The 20,749-nt window shown below is 40.8% G+C and overlaps 2 protein-coding genes across 4 annotated transcripts; one reads left to right on the top strand and one right to left on the bottom strand.

The window, feature by feature from the left end:
* Nucleotides 1-2,334: 2,334 nt before the first annotated feature.
* zfta (zinc finger translocation associated) lies at nt 2,335-9,314 on the bottom strand. 2 transcript variants are annotated; one of them, XM_053628837.1, is made up of 5 exons: nt 8,113-9,314; nt 6,783-7,298; nt 6,069-6,398; nt 5,061-5,480; nt 2,335-3,445 (listed from the first exon to the last, which is right to left on the bottom strand). In XM_053628837.1, the coding sequence occupies exons 1-5, from the start codon at nt 8,234-8,236 to the stop codon at nt 2,991-2,993; spliced, it is 1,845 nt and encodes a 614-aa protein (XP_053484812.1). In that variant the 5' UTR covers nt 8,237-9,314; the 3' UTR covers nt 2,335-2,990. The 2 variants fall into 2 exon arrangements, with proteins under 2 accessions (XP_053484812.1, XP_053484813.1); XM_053628838.1 differs by lacking the exon at nt 6,069-6,398.
* si:dkey-28a3.2 (uncharacterized) lies at nt 8,249-20,749 on the top strand. 2 transcript variants are annotated; one of them, XM_053628827.1, is made up of 7 exons: nt 8,249-8,364; nt 10,775-10,976; nt 12,449-15,336; nt 15,469-16,034; nt 19,179-19,237; nt 19,580-19,897; nt 20,005-20,749. In XM_053628827.1, exons 3-7 carry the CDS (start codon nt 12,670-12,672, stop codon nt 20,076-20,078), a joined length of 3,684 nt encoding a protein of 1,227 aa, XP_053484802.1. In that variant the 5' UTR covers nt 8,249-8,364; nt 10,775-10,976; nt 12,449-12,669; the 3' UTR covers nt 20,079-20,749. The 2 variants fall into 2 exon arrangements, with proteins under 2 accessions (XP_053484802.1, XP_053484803.1); XM_053628828.1 differs by having other exon boundaries at nt 8,300-8,358.

The raw sequence follows: 20,749 nt of genomic DNA, 5'->3' as shown, positions 1-20,749 counted from the left end.
GTTTGTTTTTGTTTTTTTTGTAGAGAATTCATGAGTAAATCTTGTTAGTCTTGGAAATGAGAAACATGATTTTCGTGTATTCCAAGTTACAGATAGAGAGAGATATATATATAGATATATATAGATATAGATAGATAGATATAGATATAGATATATAGATATAGATATAGATATATAGATATGAGAGAGAGAGAAGCATGTGTTTTTTCTTTGCAGCTAGCATAAGGCATAAAGCGCTGTCAAAGTACCCTGGTTTTCCATTGACAACAGACTGCCAGCATTAAGATTAATGACAGAAATCCTTTGACATGATATGAATGTGATCATTTGAACATCGCCATCTGGGGTCCAAACAACGCTGAGTAAGAATACAGAGCAAAAAAAAAAAAAAAGGTATGTGCTTAAATAAAGAAGAAGACATCAAGTTCATTTTCATAACTTCCACTTCACTTAAAAAAAACCCCACATGGATGTGACTTCCACTTACACAAGAACATGACAGAAATTGGTTGCATCTTTTCACTCAGTGTATAGAGAATTTAATTGCATTATTTAGACTATAATCAGTGGTGAAGTCACAAAACAAAACTGCTGAATCTACAGGATAGATGGCAAGCCCTGATATTACACACATTCCCTGAGACATGGACTTGTGTCCTTCATTTCATTTATGATATAGCAAAGGGCCTTAACCTATATTTCAGTAAGACATGATCATTATGGAAAATCATACTTAATCAATAGGTAATACTTTGCCAGTAGGTAAGTAGAATTTTCTCATGTGTGATATTTATTAATCATGTGTTACATGATTAATGTGTAACATTAATCATGTTATATATATATATATATATATATATATATATATATATATATATATATATATATATATATATATAAAAATGCATGGAACTGTTCAATCTATACACACTGTGTTTTACAAGGTGCTGCTCTAGAAGTCATGCTTCATAACAGTTACCTTGAAACCCCCCCCCCCTCCGACCCCCCATAACAAGTGCTCTGTTTAGTGCTGAATGTGCGACCTACTGCATTGCTGACCCCATGCAAAACGATCCCTCTGGTACTTTAAACCCTGCAATCCACAGCAATCAATAACTCTCACCAAAGACTGCACTGTACAAATACGGATGCATAAAAAGGTGCTTAGGCAGGGCTCTACGGTAACAATTTCTTTAAGGAGCACAGTCAAAAATTTAGGAGCATGTTAATGTGCCACAATATAATACACAAGTAGGCATAAGAAAACTTGAGCTGGTCAATTATGACAGAATTTAGGAACATAGTGTGAGCCATGACACATTAATTTACCTTCTGATAAACTAAATGTAATATTTTCAGTTAATTTTACAGGCTGTATGCAAAAAACAACCGTTAACCTGTTCCACCTTGTAAACAAATACAAAAACCCTCAATGTTCAGTCTTTGAAGTCTGCTCCTCTTAAATATATTTAAAGCTACACTATTAGACATTTTCCACTGTCATGGTTCTGGGCTGGAGTCAGTTCTCGAACCGCTCTGTGTATATTGTGTATATATCTGAATAATCTCATATAGGATGTGACTGGGTGAGTCATTTACCCATCAGATGCAAAGCGCTTTAGTTTAATGGTGTTCATTAGGGATGCTCCGATCAGGATTTTTACAGCCGATACCGATTTCTGGTCATCTTGATCGACCGAAACCGATCCATCTTTTTTTTTGTTTAAGCTTTAATCAGGAGGTCTGTCATAAACAGTTAAATGTAAGATCTCTGCTCATGGTCACTGTTAATTGAATTAAAGTAATAGCATTGATAAATACTGTTAGTTAATTGATAAATAAACAAGCAGCAAATCTTTATTTTTAAATATCTTAAACAATAAAGAGTCCTAATTAAAAGGAGACTAATATAAAAATGATCCATATTAGGAAAATGAAGGCTAATAGCCTTCTAAGGAAATAGCTTACTAAGCTTAATTTTAAATTGATTTTAAATGCAACCCATGGTAATTAAACATTATTTCATTAATCATTATTTATATTTTATGAATTTATTATAATATCATTTTTTTTTATATTAAATGATTTATAACTTTATTTATAACATTTTCTGTCTTTACATTTTATCATTTTTGTTTTGTTTTGTTTGTTTATCAGTTTTAGATGGGTTTCCCCAGTACAGTGTTGCCATGTCTGCTGATAATTCTGCTGATAATACTGCTTTTTTGGGGGAATTAAATCAGAACATGGAAACTGGAGTTGACTTTTCTAGTTTATATCTGGCAACTGTGAGTTTAAATGAAGTAAATGCGCGGTCAATAAGAGTTGGTGAAGGAGAGCGGCAGTGTACTGTGTCTACAGACTGAACAGTTGTTATTCTTGATTATGATTGGTGAGGAATTATTTAATAAAGAAGTTTGAATTAAACCCACCTTGTAGTGTTAGCATTATTATTAATTTACTCTGCCCGACGCCGCTGTGTGTACACGAGCATGTCACAGTCGCAGGTTCAGGTCATTTTGCGCGATCAATAAAAGACGGCGGTTTGTGAGATCGGCAAATTGAAGTGAAAGTAACTGTAGCTAGATGCATTTTGGACTTGCAGTTTTTATTCTAATTGTATTATACAACTCCGACCAGGTCACTCGCACCGGTGCGAATATATTTTTTTTTCACAGTCGCACAAAGTACTTTTCAGTCACAAATGCGAGTGAAATGGTTGCACTGTAGAGCCCTGTTAGGTCCTTCATTTGTATTCAAGCCAGTGACATCATTCCTCTGTAGGAAACAACTTTACTTTTCTCCAACTCCAAGAAGATCATTGCTTAATAATTGAAATCATGTTGTGAAATCAAACAAACAAAAAGTGCACAGAAAAAATTGTATCAAGCTTTCATTCTCAACTAAAAAGCTGTGGAGATCATATTTTGGCTTGTTCCAGCAATCTTCTTCCTGAGTGCAAGAAAGCATGCCACAACCCTCACTGTTCATTAAACCTGGTCGATCTCAACCTTAGTGTTAGTCTGTGCTACGTGACTGTGATCCGAGCCTGAGAAACAGTTTTCAGCGTGAACGAAGTGTAGCGTCGCTTGGCTGTAGCTCTCCACTGCCTGCTGCTTCTCCTCGGCACTGTAGTTCAGCGAGTGAGGGTGGACTTGCTGGATGTGCCTCTTGATCGTGCTCACCTTCAGAGTCGCTAGAGTGGTGCGGCACACCATGCAGATCAGCCCGTGCCTCCTGCAGTCGTAGTCCATCAGGTACTCCATTCGCCAGCGCACCTGGTAGTTACGCCGCTGGTCCTTGCCTGGGTAGTGGACGTTTCTCCCAATAATGGGCGCGGACATGATCTTTGACCTCTCCCTGTCTTCCTTCTTGATGCCACGCTGCCAGGCGAATGGTTTTATGGAAAACGTCTTGCTTTTAACGGGTGCATCACTGGGGGAAGCTTTAACCAAAGACAGAGAGGAGTGGTTAATCTAAAGTTGTAATAAATGTACCAAATTTCATTGCAGGAATGAAAGTTATGTCTGTTGCATACGAGCCATATTATGGATTAAAGGAATAGTCTAGTTTTTTCTTTGAAGCCTAATCTCTATTGACCGCATATATAGTATATGCGCATGTGTGATTTCAACAGTCAGTAATGTTGATACGTTTCCCTGCACTAAATGAAGAGAAAGGAAAACCTGTTTATGCAAAACTCACTTATAATGCAAGTCTACAGACATAATAAATATTTGGTTTAAATGTTTTTGGAAAAGTTTTCATGTATCCTTGGGTCAAATGTATTTGGAAAAAAAAAAAAAAGCTCTAGCTTTGTCCTTTAGGAGATGCATCCATCCATCCATCCATGCTCCATACCACTTATGCTACACAGGGTCATGGGGGAGCCTGGGGGCATATTACAGAAATGTTCTATCTCAAGTCTTAAGTTAAGATCTGATCGGTTAAATTAGGATTTTTCACAAATTCATATTACAGAAGCAAATCTTAACTTGATTTACGATTCTTATCTTTCAAAATCTTATCTCTATTTAAGAAATCTTAAACTGCTCCATCGAGTTCGATAATCAACTCTCAGGTCTGTTACCAAGCAACCAACTACAACCAACAGCTGTGATGTAAACTTTTGTAGTAATAGTAAATCACTTGCACTATGACTGGTGACGGTTCGATGGTCGCAGTTCTTGTGCTAACTGCATTATCATATTTCATGGACGTCTGTAATTATTTATCACTGTTTTGTTGTCAAAGCAGAGCACATCATCTGGGTACTCCAATCTTTCCACCATAAAAAATCACAGTTCTTCCTCTTGCATCATTAATAAATGTAACGGTGTCCTCGGACATGGCTATTGTAATGTGACTGTTATTGTTGGCTTTAAAATAGATTTTAAATTAGGACACCAGTCGGGTTGTACTAAGGTTAAGACACTTTTAAGGATTTTTTTTTGTCATGTTAGGATGCTTCTGTAATACACTTTTCCTATCTGTACTTAAGATAAGATAATGCACTTAGGAAATGTTATTCTGTAATAGCTGTTGTCCTAAATGAGGTCCTAACTGAAATTTCCATGGTTACCAAACAGATAAAATAGGATTCTAAAGTTAGGATCTTTCTGTAATATACCCCCTGGAGCCTATAATAGGGAATTAGGGGCACAAGGCAGGGAACACCCTGGATAGGGTGCCAACCCATTGCAGGGCACAATCACACACACATTCACACGGGCAATTTGGAAATGCCAATCAACCTACAGTGCATATCTTTGTATAGGGTAGGAAACCGGAGTACCCGGAGGAAACCCCTGAAGCACGGGGAGAACATGCAGAGAACCAACACAGGATGGAGGAAGGATTCAAACCCCCAACCTTGGAGGTGCGAAGCAAGTGTGCTAACCACTAACCCCCCCCCGCCGGATAGAGATTAGGTTAGAAAATCTGGAGTACTCATTTAACCACTTTAGTCTTGTAATGTCATGAGGCTAGAAACAATTTTAGGCTTTGATCAATTCAGCTCAGTGTTCTGCTACTTCACTCAGTGAAGTTTGTGTCTTTACCCTGTTGTGAATGTGTTTCCGGCTCCTCCGTGGCCACCTCCTGGGTCCAGGCGCTGGCTATGTCTTCTCTCTCTCTTTGGCTGAGATAGCTGGTCTCAGGGTGACAGTCCTCTATGTGCCTGCGAAAGCTGCTGACTCTCACCACTGGCAGCTCCTCGGAACACACCATGCAGAAGCAGCCTGGCATGCTCGGAGGCCCAATAGCAACCAAATAATCCAGCCGTAGATGCCATGGGCTGCCTTTTTTTAACCTGCTGTTAGGGGTGTGGTGAGAAGGGTCTTCTGATTCCCTCCCAGACCCTCCGGATGGCTCTGTGATGTGCTGGAGAGAGGCAGGCTCTGTGGCAGGGAGCGGTACTCGTCTGTTCACGCTCAGGTCTTTGGTGTCTGGCTCTGTCTTGATATAGTCTCTTGCAGAGTCTGTGAAAGGACATATATGGAACGGAGATACAAACATACCTTAATTCAGAACAATGACAAAAATAGCTGTGACACTGTATACTGTATATTGTGTGTTGTGTGTTCTCAACTCCAGAGCTGGAAGTGTAGAGATGCCACAGTACATAAAAGACAGAGCGCAAGGCTGGTATTGAGCAAGAAGGAGTTAGTTGAGGAACATGTGACCAGATAAAAAGGAAGAAAAACAAACTAGATGGTGTGTGACCTGCAACAGAATATGTAATGAGTGAAACCACATTAAATTAGAAGATAAAACTACTCAATCTCCAATCAAGTTCAGTCCTGCGGATCAGTCGTCCGGGATATTTCAAAGACCTGATCCAACACAAACAGTTTAATGTTTAGATGACGATTTGGTGTTTTAGTGAAGGGAAATCTTAATGATGCAGGAGAGTGCCTTTTTTTTTAATAGCCCTTTCCTCATACATCTATTCTTTCATGTTCCTGTTTCTGTTTTTTCCCCACTTCAATGCATCCTTTAATTCCAGTCTTTCACTTCCTGTGGCTTCTCTACACTTTCCTGTCCAAAAGTTCCAGGTGTTCTCTCACCCTGGCTTTGGGCCCAGCTCTGCAGGACTCGATGTTTCTCCCCTGCACTGTACACCAGTGAGTTGGGATGCTGCTCCAGCACATGCCTCTTGATGTGGTCGAGGTGAAGCGAGGGCAAGGGACGGCTGCACACCATGCACACCAGCCTGCCCACCTCTGCCTGGTACTCCATTAGGAACTCCTGGCGGAACCAGGCGTGCAGCGAGTCGTTCACGTAGCGCTCTAGTATCTCAGTCAACACACTCTGAGTCTCCTGAGCCGATGAGGAGCTCACCACGCTAGGCTCAGACTGGGACTCAGTTTTAACTATCACAGCACTGCCAGGCTTGTCTGGAGGAAGTGGGGAGATTATGTCATATCTGCAGCGTACATCTACAATGAGCAGTATGTTTTATAATACTGCATGTTTGTGTAAACCCTCTTTATAGAGAATACATGTCATGTAATATATCATTAATACATTTTAACTTGAAATTTAATCCTTTTAAGCTATTTGTTGTATTGTACTTTAATCTTTATTCTCATTATTTTCTCTTTGTCTTTTGTGGTTTTCTTTTCGTCATTTATTTTTGCTCTGTAAATTCTGCGCAATATAAATAGAACTTCCACTTCTTATTATTACATATGCACGTCCACCCTTACAGATTTGACGTAAATACAATATATAGGCTTCTTGGGCCCACTGAAAAACTACTTTAAAGTTGAATCACGCACCTGTCTCACTGGCACATTCAAGCGTCTCCTCCGGCTCTGAGGCGATGGCTGAATCTGCACAGGATGTCTGACTAGTCTCTAGATTCAGATGGTTCTCCCAACCTGAACGGATCACCTCCTTATCGGACGCGCTCCACAGCAACGAATCAGGATGCTTCTGTCTGATATGTCTCTTAATGGTGCTCAGCTTTAGAGTGGCTAAGGAGCTGCCACATACCATGCAGATCATCCCATTTCTCTTGGGGTCAAAATCCATCAGGTACTCGGTTCTCCAGTGCTCGTGGTAATAACGGCGGTGGTCTCGACCAGGGATACGACTGTGGCCAGTCCGTGATGCCCAGCCTGCTTTGGCTGGAGATGTTTTGTTTCTAGATGGCCCCAGAACAAGGGACAGGAGGGAGGGTGATTCAGGGCTCTCCGAAACACTCCAGTAGCTCGTCCCTGGTGAGTCCACATGAGTGATCAGACCAGCTTGACTGTCATCTCTATTGTGTCCATTGGTCATGTCATCTTCACCTGGAGCAAAACAAAAAGAAAACATATCAACTTTAAGCTCAAGTTTATATTCCTATGACCTGTTTAATATAAGGATGTAGTATATTTGCAAGATAAAAAGATAATTCCGATACAACTGGTGTAAATCACTCTGGTGTGTCACATGTGGAAGTAGAGGGCCACAATTTGGTGATTTTCCTGCCTGGGTAATCATCAGGTTTAGTCGGCGTATTACTAATTAACATCTGACTGATCAACTCAGTTAAATGACCACGCACGAGTGCCGTAGGAATTTGTCAGTTTAATCCACTGCCCTGGACAGTTTTATTCTAGCACCAGGCAGTTTTGTTATGCAAACTATGCTGTACTTTTATACCCACACTCAGCCTACACAGCTTTCAGGTTGCCTATCCTGGTCCTCTGCACATTTTAGTGGGGTTTTTTTCCTGCTCCCAACACACCTGATTCAACTAATCAGCTAATGAACAGCTCTTTTGGAGTCGGAGTGAGGAAGATGAGCATGGAAAAACACTAAAAACGCAGCACAGAGGGCTCTCCAGGACCAGGGTTGGGAACCTGTGGCCTGTCCGTACAGCGGCACCGTTTACTTCCGCAGGGACAATCGGTAGATGCGCTCATTTCCGCTGGGTGGCGACTGCGCACAGCTGTACAGGCATGGCATGGCACTGGATTCCGCCTTTGTTTATAGTGGAGCCCGTGAAGGCAAGGGGCCATGCTGCTGTGCGCTATTGTTCATCAGCCGGATTAACGCAGCAAACACACACTGCTGTTCGATCTGTTTCAGCACTCTGCTTGTGAACGCGGCGGTGTTTACCTGCTGCGAGCTGTGCCGAAGCGCCGAAAGGCGGACTGGCCTCCTCTTCCTCATCCCTTATTATCAATGAGAGGCTTTCCGTCTGGACCCCGGGCTCCGACTCCCTGCACTCGTTTTCTTCCATGCCTAGCTGATGTTAAACCGACCCAAATCCGCGCTCCGCGTACCAAACGCTGTTACGGGCGCAGTATTTCGAAGAAGCATGCGCTGATCGCTTGTGAAAGCAGCAGGAAGACGCATTCGCCTGTAAGTGTAAGTGTGCGCGGTGTCGCTCTGTGTGCGCGGTGTGCACGCGGCTCAACTTCACTCAACTTTTACACGTCCACGCGAGTTTCAATTCGCACTTCATCCGATCGAAGTACTTATTAAATACTCATCAAATGTTCCAGATGGCCTCCTGTGTGTGTTTTTCAGAGGCTCCGCTTGTCTTCAGGGTGGGGAGCCGAGCTTTGGGGCCCCTGGGGCTCCTTAAGGGGCTCCTGGGTAAATTTAAAGAGACAGTATGCGGTCACGTGGTTTCCGGACGGGGCCACTCAGCTACTGCCGTACAGATACAGTTCAGTTCAGCTGCAGTACACCATTTCACCTACAACAGTTTATCTGTAATCTCCTGCAGTTCAATTTAAGCAATACAACAGTTTAGACTTTGGCCTCTTAGTTATGTATCTGCGATTAGCAAAATATTTATTAATGTGATTTTTGATCAGGTTTTTTTTTTTGGTCAGTGTTTATATTTGCTTTTACAAAAACGTCTAGTTTTGGTACCATCCCTCCTATATATTTCCTCTGCCCATGAATAAGAAATCATGTCTAGTTATTAATGATCATGTCTAAGAAAAGCCCTAAATGCTAGAACATACAGAATCAGTTACTACACAATGGTTGTATTAAGTATTTCAACTGAATTCCTAACCTGCACTGGGAACATCTGTCAGTTTACACCATTTTAAAATATTTTCACACACTTTGAGTTGTTTTACAGTGTAACATTTACAGAATTGTATAATGCCATAAAGTATTAGATTAGTGACATTATTAGCAGTAGTCGCTTAGTGGTAATTTTCTTTCTGTCACACTTAGTTAGGTGGGTCTTGTGCTAATTAGTGTATTCGCCAGAAATATATGGACTTAACTGCATAATTGCATATTCCTACTTTAGAATTCACTTTATATCATGAAGTTAATATCTAGAATTTTCTTCATGTTTCAGGTTTGTAGGTAATTCTGTATATTTTATATATACATATATACATCACAATCACAATTACTCACACATAGTCAATGACTTTGACACTAGCTACAGATATTAGACATTTGAATTATTTTTCTTTCATGGCATGTACTGACAGAAACATTGTTAAGATAGGATGCTAATGTGTGTGTGTGTGTGTGTGTGTGTGTGTGTGTGTGCATCATGCCCAGTGATGTATTGGTGCCCCATCCATGGTTTAGCCCCACCTCATACCCAGTGTTCATAGAAGAGGTCCTGGATTTATCCCTCAACAGGATAAAATGGTTAAAGATTGGCCCAGGGGCACAGTGATTTAATCCGGGTGCACACTGTTTGATATTTAATAGTTGTTTGTGACTGTTGCTTGTCAGACTGTACAAACATGATCCCTGCTGTAAGCCATATCACATTGGATCTCAGTTGTGATTAATGCCTCAAATCTTCCAACACTGCCAGAATTTAATCAGTGGAAAATTTTGATCGCAGTGGCCATTAATCTGCTGTCGGGGAACATGTCAAACAAGCGATCAAAGGCTACAGATTTTGGCCTAGGATTATAGGAATTTTGGGTGCACGGTGGCTTAGTGGTTAGCACGTTTGCCCGTTCGCCTCACACCTCCAGGGTTGGGGGTTTGATTCCCACTGTGGCCCTGTGTGTACGGAATTTGTGTGTTCTCTCTGTGCTGCAGGGGTTTCCTCCAGGTACTCCGGTTTCCTCCTCCAGTCCAAAGACATGCATGGTAGGCTGATTGGCATGTCCAAAGTGTCCGTAGTGTAAGAATGGGTGTGTGAATATGTAAGTGATTGTGCCCTGCGATGGATTGGCACCCTGTCCAGGGTGTATCCTGCCTCGTGCCCAATGCTCCCTGGGATAGGCTCCAGGTTTCCCCGTGACCCTGAAAAGGATTAAGCGGTATAAAAGATGGATGGATGGATTATAGGAATTTTTTAGAATTCTCAAAATTTGTCTCAGTCGACCAAATCGTGGCCAAAATCATACAATGTGAACCCTACTTTAGGGGTTAACACATTAGGCTCACTCCTCTAGGGTTGGGGGTTCGAATCGCACCTTAGTCCTTTGTGTGCGGAGCTTACATGCCCTCCCCGTGCTTTGGGGGTTTCATCAAGGTACTCCAGTTTCCTCCCCCAGTCCAAAGACACGTGTTGTAGGTTGATTCCAAATTATCTGTAGCGTCTGAATGCATGTGTGATTGTGCCCTGCAATGGGTTAGTACCCCATCCAGGGTGTCCCCCACTTTGTGCCCCGAGTTCCCTGGAATAGACTCCAGCTTCCATTGCGACCCTGTGTAGGATAAGCGGTGTGGAAAAATGCATAGTGGATATGGAAAAATAACTCATTAATCAGTTGTTCCACTGATAAAGAGCTTGATGGATGGTAAATTTGCTACTGGATTTCTTTTCTGTTTACAGTGCATTGTCGCTTTAAGAGTGCTCTACATTTCCGCGAACACGCGCAGTAGCAGTAGGGCGCGAGCTCTCACATCCTGGTACTTTGCACTACATGGCAGCAGCGGGAGAGAAAGGGTGATCCGGGAAGTGAACCCCACTGTCCTAACTGGACTCCTGTCTAAGCGTCTGTAAACAGTCCAGGGAAGTTAAGCCTGATCGCCAGGTAATACACGTGCATGTATATATATTTTTTACACTTGTCTTAAGCAATCGCTTTCAACCGCCGCGTGATTTTACTTCAAAGGCGGCAGTGAGCGGCCGGAGAGACGCGAGGACAAGAGGAGGAAGAAGAATTGATAACATTGTAGCTGTTCGGTTCCAGACAACGACCGTGTATTGTTATTTTTCACAGCGCGCTTTTCAAGTCGTTTATTCAAAAAAGCACATTCGTGTAGACATAATAATAACAATAATAATACAATAAATAAAAGAATGAAAGAGAGCCGACGTCAAAACAAATGACAAACACTGGCGAAGAGATGCGATTTAAAGTGGCTGTGTGTGTGTGTGTGTCCCCTATGCATCCGCTTCACTATAACTGCATTTAGCTATTTTTGTTTTCGTTATTTTCTTTCTTTCGTTTTCTTTCCCTTTATTTGAATTTATTTACCTTTCTTTCTTCTTTTTCTTTGTTTCTTTTACTTTTCTTTCAAGCAACACATATCATAAGCAGACAAATACGTTATACATTTGACTAGTTGGCAATAACATTCAAAATGGCGGAAAATGATTGATTAACCGTCTCAAACATGCAGATTTGTATATTGATATACCAAAGCAGTCAACTGGCTAGCTAAATGTAGGCCTACTGTAGATAAATAAAATGTCATGCGCCTATACGTGTATTTATGTAGTAATTATTCTGCCTGAAAACAAACAAGAAAACAAACTAGACCCCCACCCCAAATGCAAATACTGCTCTTAAAAAGTAGTTATATAGACAATATGAGCACAAACTACAGTAACTACAATGCTTGTCTGCAGGATTTCTAAGTGGATTTTTTAGCCGTACATTTTTCATACAATTTGTATATGCTATAGTGTAAGTGTGTGTGTGTGTGTGTATATATACACTATCTATACTAATCAATTTCAATTTAGCATGTAGCCAAATATTCAGATTTAATCTAACTTTGTTGGATGTTGCAGATGAATTTTAAGGTATACGTCAGTAACTGAAGCCAGAGGTACAGACTGGAAACCAAAGCAAAGTCTTGTAGTAGTATTACACATAAACCCTCAACATTTATATCATTTGGCAGACGCTATTATCCAGAGCGACTTACATTTATCTTATTTGTACATCTGAGCATTTGAGGGTTTAGGGCCTTGCTTGAGGGCCCAACAGTGGCAGGATGGCAGTGCTTGGGTTTGAACTCATAACCATCGATTAGTAGTCAATCATCTTAACCACTGAGCTACCACTACACTGTACATACTTCAGTCTATCTTGGATTGAGTTGGATTTTAACGTTACTTAAATTTGTATAGCATTTAAATATTTCTACACTCTCTACAACAGAGCAAACATAGGTCTGGTCACTTTGTATCAACATAAAACAAATGTCTGAATGTTGGACGTGCTCATTACAAGTTATGCAATAAAAACTGATTTAGTTTTTTGTTTGTTTGCAGGTTTTGCTCTTGGATGCAGTTTTTGGAAAAATAGGAACCATGCTGCAGTCATTTACTGTAAGCCTAATTTTAAGTAAACACAGGAATGAAGACAGCCACAAATAAAATATAATGTGACTGTTGCAGAGAAAGCATCTGTCTTAACAACGGACACCTTCTTTGTTGGATTTGATGTGTACATCATTAAACTGTGGTGAGGGAGCAGGGAACAAACAGTAGGTATGTCTAAGACAACGACCTTGATGAGGCACCGATACCGGCCTGTGTCGGAATTCGATGAAGTCACTCTGGCCTCTAAAAGGGAATACTGGAGGACTAAGAAAAGGGAGCAAAGAGCAAAGCTATCCAAGGCCAAGAAGAAGGTTAAAGCGCCAAACACAGGAATCTGTAAAACTGTGTGTAGAGATGGACATGTTCCACAAATGTCTCGTTCTGAATTTAGACCTACTTTGCTTAATAATGATGGTTCATACCAAACACGTGTGGCACAAAATCAGACCAAGGGTATGGTGATTTGTAAAAAGGAGATGAAAAACTTGACCACTGAAGAATCAAACATCGGTGCTTCCATGGCCAAACTTAATGGAGCACCACTCACCAAGGGCTTACCAGTGCCTGCAGCATGCATAAAGGTACACCCAAACAGCATAACACCTCGACATACACTGAACAGATCATCAGCCTTTAACGGCAACCTCTCAAGCATTTCTCAGATAAGTGCTGTATCCCAGCTAGCACCAAAGTGCAGCAAACAAGCCCCTCAAATTAAATGCTGTGTAACACCCAAGTCCTTGGCCTTTGTGGAATGCAAGTTTGATAAAGACCAGCGCATCCTAGCAAGAAATGGTACCAATACAAATAAAAATGCTGGTGCCAATGTTCCAGTATGCAGCATGGTCATGTGCAAAACCACAGAAGTGGCCATGACTGAAGAGGAGAAAGCTGCTAAACGTAGGGAGAACTGGCGTATCAAAAAACGAGAGCAAAGGGCAAAACGTGCCGAGAAGCTGAAGATGGATCGAGAGAAGCTGCAATGTTTTGAAAAAGGACAACAGGAAACAGAGAAGCTTTCCTGTGCTGCCCCAGCACATTCATTATCCGCTGTGAACACAATGGCTTTGAGAGGAGCCAAGCAACGTAACTCGGTGATGTCTGTTGACTCAAGACAGAGTGCTGGAAAACCATTACATTATGGAGTCAGAGTGGAAAGAGAGAAATTATCACCCCCAAGACCCTATAAACCACAAACAGTGGTTTTAAAACTAGCTGAAAGGCACAGGTTACTAGCCAAAAACCTCTCCTCTGTTTCAGTTTATAACACAAATCAATTTCAGGATTCAAAACGAAATCATATGGCCATATCTTCAGGGGTTTCTTTGCAGCCTTTAAGATCTACCCAAGCAATTGGGCAATCCAAAATGCCGCAACAGAAGTTTGTCCGAATTCAAAGGCGGCGTGGTCTACCACAAGGGAATGAGACAGCTGAGGAGCGGCTTGCCAAGCAAAGGGAGTATTGGCGTATCAAAAAGCGGGAGCAAAGAGCAAAGCGTTCTTTGGCATTGAAAGGCCGCTTGAAGGACCGGGATGCATTTAACTGGCGTGCAAAGCGATACCAGAGCATAATGGAGCAAATGCGAAAGACACCAACAGGCCTCCAGAAAATGTCACAACCAAACAAAAACACACTGCTCAACACCTCTAATCCTATTAGTAGCTTTATCAAAGAGGATGGCACAGTAACGGTCACAATCTCACATACAGCTGAGAAGGGTCCACCTGCCATAAGCTGCAGTTTATCAGCTGTGAAATCACCGGGGTCATCTGGTCCACCTATGTCACAAAATCTCATTAGGACCAGAGCTAGACCTGTTCTACATAGCATTCCCAATAACACAAATGTATCAACAAATCAGCGACGAACTCGAAGGTCAACGGGTCAGAACATTACTGCTTTTGATTCTGTGGTTGGGTCAAAAATAACCAGTGGTACAGAGGATGCGACGATTCTTACAAGCTCAACAGAAGCCACCCAGACTGAAGACCTAATTGCAGAGAATAGGACAACTTATAAGACAGAGTTGAAGAGCTTTGATTCCTGTTCAGATGTTACCCCAGGTTTGGTCTCAACCCCATGTGATGCCACAAAACAAGAACCCATTTATCCTTCAATAGCCATGGTATGTTCCCTCACAGAACAAAATCAGACTGTGAATATTAAAGAAATAAAATCTGCACCATCCTGCCCTGAGAATAGTGCTGAGGCAGAGCCTTGTTCGAATAGTGACAGTCAGTCCACCACTCTCTTGGTGGTGGCATCTATGAAAAAGCTCCTGGAAGAATCTCTTAACTCAGTAGGTGACTTTAATAGCTCTTCTATAGATAAAGGTGAGCTTTTGCCTTGTAAAACTGAAGATAAACCCTTTCTTCAGGAGGAGAAAGAAACAGCCAGAAAGCCTGACCTTACAACAACTCAGGAATTCTCTGCAGACACGTACTCTTCTGTAGTGGTCAAACAGAGTCCATCTCCTTGTCATTCTCCCCTGCAGGCACATGACTTTTCTTCTGACGGTATTGTCCTTTCATGCAGTGAGTCCTCAAGTCAGCTTCCTTGTACTGCCACATGCTTCAGTAAAGGTCCACGAGATGAAAGATGCGAACTGCCTGTGGCTGTGTGTGTGACCCCCTTACACAGGGGCACTTCAGTACATAGTGGCAAAACTTCAGGACCCCAGCGGAATTTTCCTCCTCAGGCCCGTGGAGGTCATCAGCTAAATGAGAACAGTGATCTCCAAAGAAAGAGAGAATACTGGCGAGTAATGAAAAGGCAACAGAGAGCAAGGAAGGCCAAAGAGATGGAGAGAGGAACAAATGCTCTGCATTCTTCACAGGTATTGCATCTTACTTCAGTTGTGCAGATTGTACATTGTGGAGATATTCCTTTAACTGTAAGTGTAAATAAATTGAGTATCAAAATAATCTTTTTTTTTTTGCTGTTTTCTTTTCTCTTTCATCAAATACAGAGGAAATGTGGCACCTCTCAAGTCATTCACCCACCTGTGGCTCAGAAGATGAATCACACAGCCCTAAACAATCCTGTTATTTTACCCAGTGTCACTTCACGTCCCACCCGGCCTGTGTTAAGTCCGACTGCATCATCTAACCAACAGCGATCAAATGAGGCAAGACAGCTTTTGTTTGAAGGACAGAAGGGTAAGCCTAAATTTTCAGAGGTGTCTCAGGTGAACAAATGGCAGCAACAGGTTCAGGGAAATGTTCCTACTTCAGCCACCAGACCAGGTACTGTGACCTCCATGCCAATGAGTCATGTAAAGCTGTCAGATCCTCGAATACAGACTAGAGGGTCCTCAATGACCAAATTAAGAAGTAATCAAAGCCAATTAAAGATAACCGCAAATCAAGAACTAGATCCCGATGATGTTATACAAAGGAAGAGGATGCACTGGAGAATAAAGAAGCAGGAGCAGCGAGCTCGGAAGGCGGCACGGGAAAGAGCGCTCAGCCACCAGACATCACTCAACCAGTCGAGACATAGCTGGTCAAACAACGTTACACATGTAGTTCAAAGGTAAGTGAATATGTAGTTGTATAAAGTGCTGTAGTTCCAGCAGCCTAACATTATTTACTTTGATTCAGGGGCAGTGGGAAATCTGTGCCTATGTTAAACCATGTTAAGAGTATTTAACTGACTAATTCATAAAAATACAATAAAAACACACACCATTGACCTTCTACCTATTTTCATATGAGCACCTCAAGTTATATGGTTATGGTATGGTAATATGGTACAATATACACTGACTATAAAAATCATTCATCCCTTAAACATTTTTCTTTTTTAATTTTCTTACAACATGGAGTTATGTTTTTGTTTTTTTACCCCCAATAAAACCAAATGGTCTTTAATGTAAACATGAAAAAAGAATCGCTTCTATATGCAGTTAAAAACAGAATATTATTGTATAAAAATTAAAACAATTTTAGAACCAGTGTTCATCTATCCAGAACTGGCTGACCTCCACAACTCAGTGCAAGCTGAGTCAAACATATTTTATAAACACTGTGCCCAAAAATTGACAGATCTTTTGTCAGGATAGTAAATTTAGAACTTAATACACAACAGCATGTGTAAAGTTTGTCCATAAATATCTAGTAGAAATGAACAGGGAAGTGTATTCTTCTCTTCAGCTACCGATTCAAATGAAGATGTCTAACTTCCCTTTTGACATCTATATTTTTGGATGTGGGCTGTGTTGGTAAGAGGAAACAAACAATGAAAAGAAGAATATGAGGGTAACCATGGTGAAAAAAAAAATTCTTTTCAAGCAGCTCTTTCAGTTGCTGCAGTAGGGTTCAGGCAACTGTCCTGGTCCATAGAGAAAGAAGGAGACAATGATACACCTATAAAATATACAGATCCATCATGCAGTATACATGTTTTATAGTGATAGACATCAGGAGTGGATAAATCAATAGCACGTGTGCTTGGGACAAGCAGATTACATATCTAGGCTATCCGTTTCCCATTGGACAGGCAGGTTCATTAAGCTGTTATTTAATTTTAATTGTCACTAACTTTTTTTTTTTTTACTTCACTTATTCAACAAGCACCTCAACCTGTCAGCGCATACAACTCTCTCGAAATCTGCTGCACTATAAACATGCAAACGGAGGAAGTGATCTGGCTGTTGGTAGAACCTATTTTCACTACGCATATTAATCAGCTTGGATGAAAGCCAGATAATCTTTTCATAATCAAGGGTAATAATGTCTGTGCAAACTGACATAATACAGCACAGTGCAACACAAGAACTATAACTTGAACACAAAAAGTCATGTTGCATTTAAACACGTTAGTGACGCGAGCTCAAATGTTTTTACATGTGACAAGAGAACACCACAGCTCAGACTCAACACCAAACTCTTTTTGTTGAGGGTGGAAACATGATCCTTCCTCACCAGAAACATTATAAGGAGAGGATAAAGTGGATATGGTTATGCAAAATCAAACAAGGGCAGGTATTCGAGTATTTGCTTATTTTCCATAGTCTGTATTGATGCACATAAGTAGCTCCTCTTACTTTTGAGTTAAACCGTTAGTTGCTAAGAAAGTTGCACTGCCTGGGAAACCAGTACAAGCTGGTAGTAGCTTCATAGCTTTATATAATCCCCTCAGAAAATATTGGAACAGCAAGGCCAATTATTTTGTTTTTGCTATACAGTGAAGACATTTGGGTTTGAGATCAAAAGATGAACATGAGGCAGTATATTAGAATTTCAGCTTTTATTTCCTGATATTTACCTCTAGATGTGTTTAAACAATTTAGAACATGGCACAATTTTAGGTGAGCAAAAGTTTTGTAACAGAAAGTCTTAAAGTAAATAACACTAAATATTTGGTTGCATTAATACTTGCTTGCAATAACTGCACCAAGCCGGTGACCCACTGACATCACCTAACTGTTGTGTCCTCTTTTGTGACGATTTTCCAGACTTGTTCCGCAGTTTCTTTCAGTTGTTGTTTGTTTCGGAGAGTTTCTGCATTCAGTCTCCTCTTCAGGTGGTGAAATGCTTGCTCAGTTGGGTTAATGTCTGATGATTTGGTAACTTGGCCAGTCTAAACCTTCCACTCATCCTGCTCCCCCACCCACAATAAAATCCTTTGTTGAGTTGGCAGTGTGTTTTGGGTCAGTGTCTTGCTGTATGATGAGGTTCCTTCCAATTAGATTGGATGCATTTCTGTAGACATCATCAAGAGACAGAACATTTCTGTAGACATCATCAAGAAAGATTAGTGAGTGTGTTCCAGAAGCAGCGATGCAAACCCAAGCCATTACGTTACCTCGACCATGCTTGACCAATGAGCTTGTGTGTTTTGGATCATGAGCAGATCCTTTCTTTCTCCACACTTTGGCCTTTTAATCATGTTGGTAGAGGTTAATCTTGGTTCCAGAACTTGTGTGGTTCATCTCTGTATTTCTTTTTGAATTTCAATCTGGCTTTCCAGTTTTTACTGCTGATGAGTGACTTGCATCTTGTGGTAAGGGCTCTATATTTCTACTCTTGAAAGTTTTTCTTCACAGCTTTCATGATGTTTGTCATCAACTGCTGATTTCCTTGGTCGATCTGTTTGATGTCTGGTTGTCAGTACACCAGTGGTTTCTTTCTTTTGCATGAAATTCCAAATTGTTTATTGGCTGTGCCCAATGCTTTTGATCGATTTTTCCCTCTTTTCTCAGCTTCATATTGGCTTGCTTTTCTCCCATAGACAGCTCTCTGATCTTCATGTTGGTTTATCCTTTTTAACAACAAATGTGATCTTCACATGTGAAACCCACAGCTCAAACCAAGAGTAGACAATAAGAGCTCTTAATTGTTTAAACAGTCACTCTAACAGGGCACACCTGGGTAACAAGAAACACCTGTCAATCACATGTTCCAGTATATTTTGATCACTTGAAAGATAGGGGATTCAAACAAAAGGTGCCATGTTCTAAGTTGTTTACTACATCTAGATGTAAATATCAGGAAATAAAAGCTGAAATTCTGATGTATTGTCTCATATTCATCTTTAGTTCTCAACTAATGTTGTCAGTGTATAGAAAAAAAAAAACTAAAGACTTGGCCTTGCCATTGTAATAATTTCAGAGGGGATTGTATGTTAATGTCATCATTTGACAGTCCAGGTTTTTTTTTTTGTTTTGCTTTGCAGCATCCCACCAGAGAGACTGGACTACAGGCCTGAAGAGTGTCAGACTACATCAGATAAAGGTATAGCATTCCTTAACTTAAAAGCTTTTATAAAGCATATAATTAGCATATAATTTTGGTATTTCCTTCTAGTATTATCATTGCCCTTCACCTTTTATTGTTCACATAGACATTTAAAAATGAAAACATTTATTAGTCTGAAAACATTTTCATGGTCAAATACAACTGCTACCATTCTAACCTGCCAGCCATTAACCTTGCATACAGTTTTTATGAAGCCAATTTTGATTGGCTCAACACTTTCTGAAACAAATGATATTTGGTCAATTTTGGTGCTTGGTGGAGCTTTCTGATGGCAGTCTGTTGCCTTTACTCATCTCTAGTGATCATATCTCTTTCCAGATGAAGCAGAAGTATGTTATCTTGCTGATGATGATGATGATGGCTCAGATGAGCCCTTGTCAGAGGACAAGTGGAGAAGCACCTACCTCATGGATTATGATCCTGTAAACCAGCTGCTGGTGTGCATGGTGTGTGGGGAACAGCAGTACACCTTTAGTGCAGAGGGAGTGAGAGCTCATATAGAGGAAACCCACCCTGGCACTCTGTCATTGGAAGAGGCTGAGCGTCAACGCATCCTAAAGGCCTGGGATGAACAAGTGGCAGTGAGGGAGCGCTTCTTCACCAGTCAGCTGTGGCAGAACAGCAATGTCCTCAAAGGTAATGGAATGTATTGATTGTGTACAGTTATTTATTTATTTTACTTTTAAGGTAATTGGAAATCATTTGTACCAGTCCCATAACAATGCTGGTTATCTTGTTTACAGAAGAGAGCTCAAGGCACACGGCTGAGGTCGAAGTGATTCTGGGCCAAGATGACAAAGCAGATCAATCTAAATAAGCCTTGGTTTGCCATCAGAAAGCAAGGTAGTGTGAGAAATGACATTCTCCCCAAGAATGTCAAAATCCAGTGCTTTCAAATCTGAAATGTATTTGTTAAGCAAAACACAAAAGCACAGAGGGACTTTTGAGGCGTACTCTGGCTGAGCATGTTAAAGATCTTTTTTGAGTAAAAACCCAACACATGGTGTTTCCATTTGGATTGTACTGCATTGCTGAATTGCAGACTTTTTCTTAGAAAGGGGACAAAGTGATGCATCCAGCATAAATGTGTGCAAATGATTTCAATTTTATACGCTTATGTTTACATACATGTATTCGTCTGTGTTTAACATTCAACATTAACCTCCATTGCTGTTTGTGTTCTGGATCTTTCACAAACCAAGGAGTTGCATTCAAGATACTGTAGACCTCTTCAATGGGAAGCTGTTTCTTTCACTCTGGTGCTTATCCTTTCCTATAAGCATTGCCTTCCTCTTTTAATGTTATTATTTAATACTACATACTCGTACACCGTGACCTGTTGCGTTACATGGTGATCTCACTAAACCATTCATGTTAATGGTGTTTAAGTGTGCATTTGCTATACCTGCAGCACATACTGTACATATAGCAGTTACTTCTGTTTTAATAAAAGCCTTTTTGTTCTGGGGAAAAGAATAAAGAAATTGG

The sequence above is a fragment of the Ictalurus furcatus genome, chromosome 7 (assembly GCF_023375685.1).
Source record: "Ictalurus furcatus strain D&B chromosome 7, Billie_1.0, whole genome shotgun sequence".
NCBI classification, from domain to species: Eukaryota; Metazoa; Chordata; class Actinopteri; order Siluriformes; family Ictaluridae; genus Ictalurus; species Ictalurus furcatus.
Note: the sequence above shows the minus strand (reverse complement) of the source record. Positions and strands in the feature narration are given on the sequence as shown.

Bases quoted from the DNA above. Each gene is read 5' to 3' on its own strand.
- zfta (XM_053628837.1), bottom strand. From the start codon at position 8,236: ATGGAAGAAAACGAGTGCAGGGAGTCGGAGCCCGGGGTCCAGACGGAA. The intron at 7,299-8,112 runs GTAAACACCGCC...GTTTTGCTCCAG, and splicing joins TTCGGCACAGCTCGCAGCAG to GTGAAGATGACATGACCAAT. The intron at 5,481-6,068 runs GTGAGAGAACAC...GTCCTTTCACAG, and splicing joins GAGCTGGGCCCAAAGCCAGG to ACTCTGCAAGAGACTATATC.
- si:dkey-28a3.2 (XM_053628827.1), top strand. From the start codon at position 12,670: ATGTCTAAGACAACGACCTTGATGAGGCACCGATACCGGCCTGTGTCG. The intron at 16,035-19,178 runs GTAAGTGAATAT...TTTGCTTTGCAG, and splicing joins GTTACACATGTAGTTCAAAG to CATCCCACCAGAGAGACTGG. The intron at 19,898-20,004 runs GTAATGGAATGT...TCTTGTTTACAG, and splicing joins GAACAGCAATGTCCTCAAAG to AAGAGAGCTCAAGGCACACG.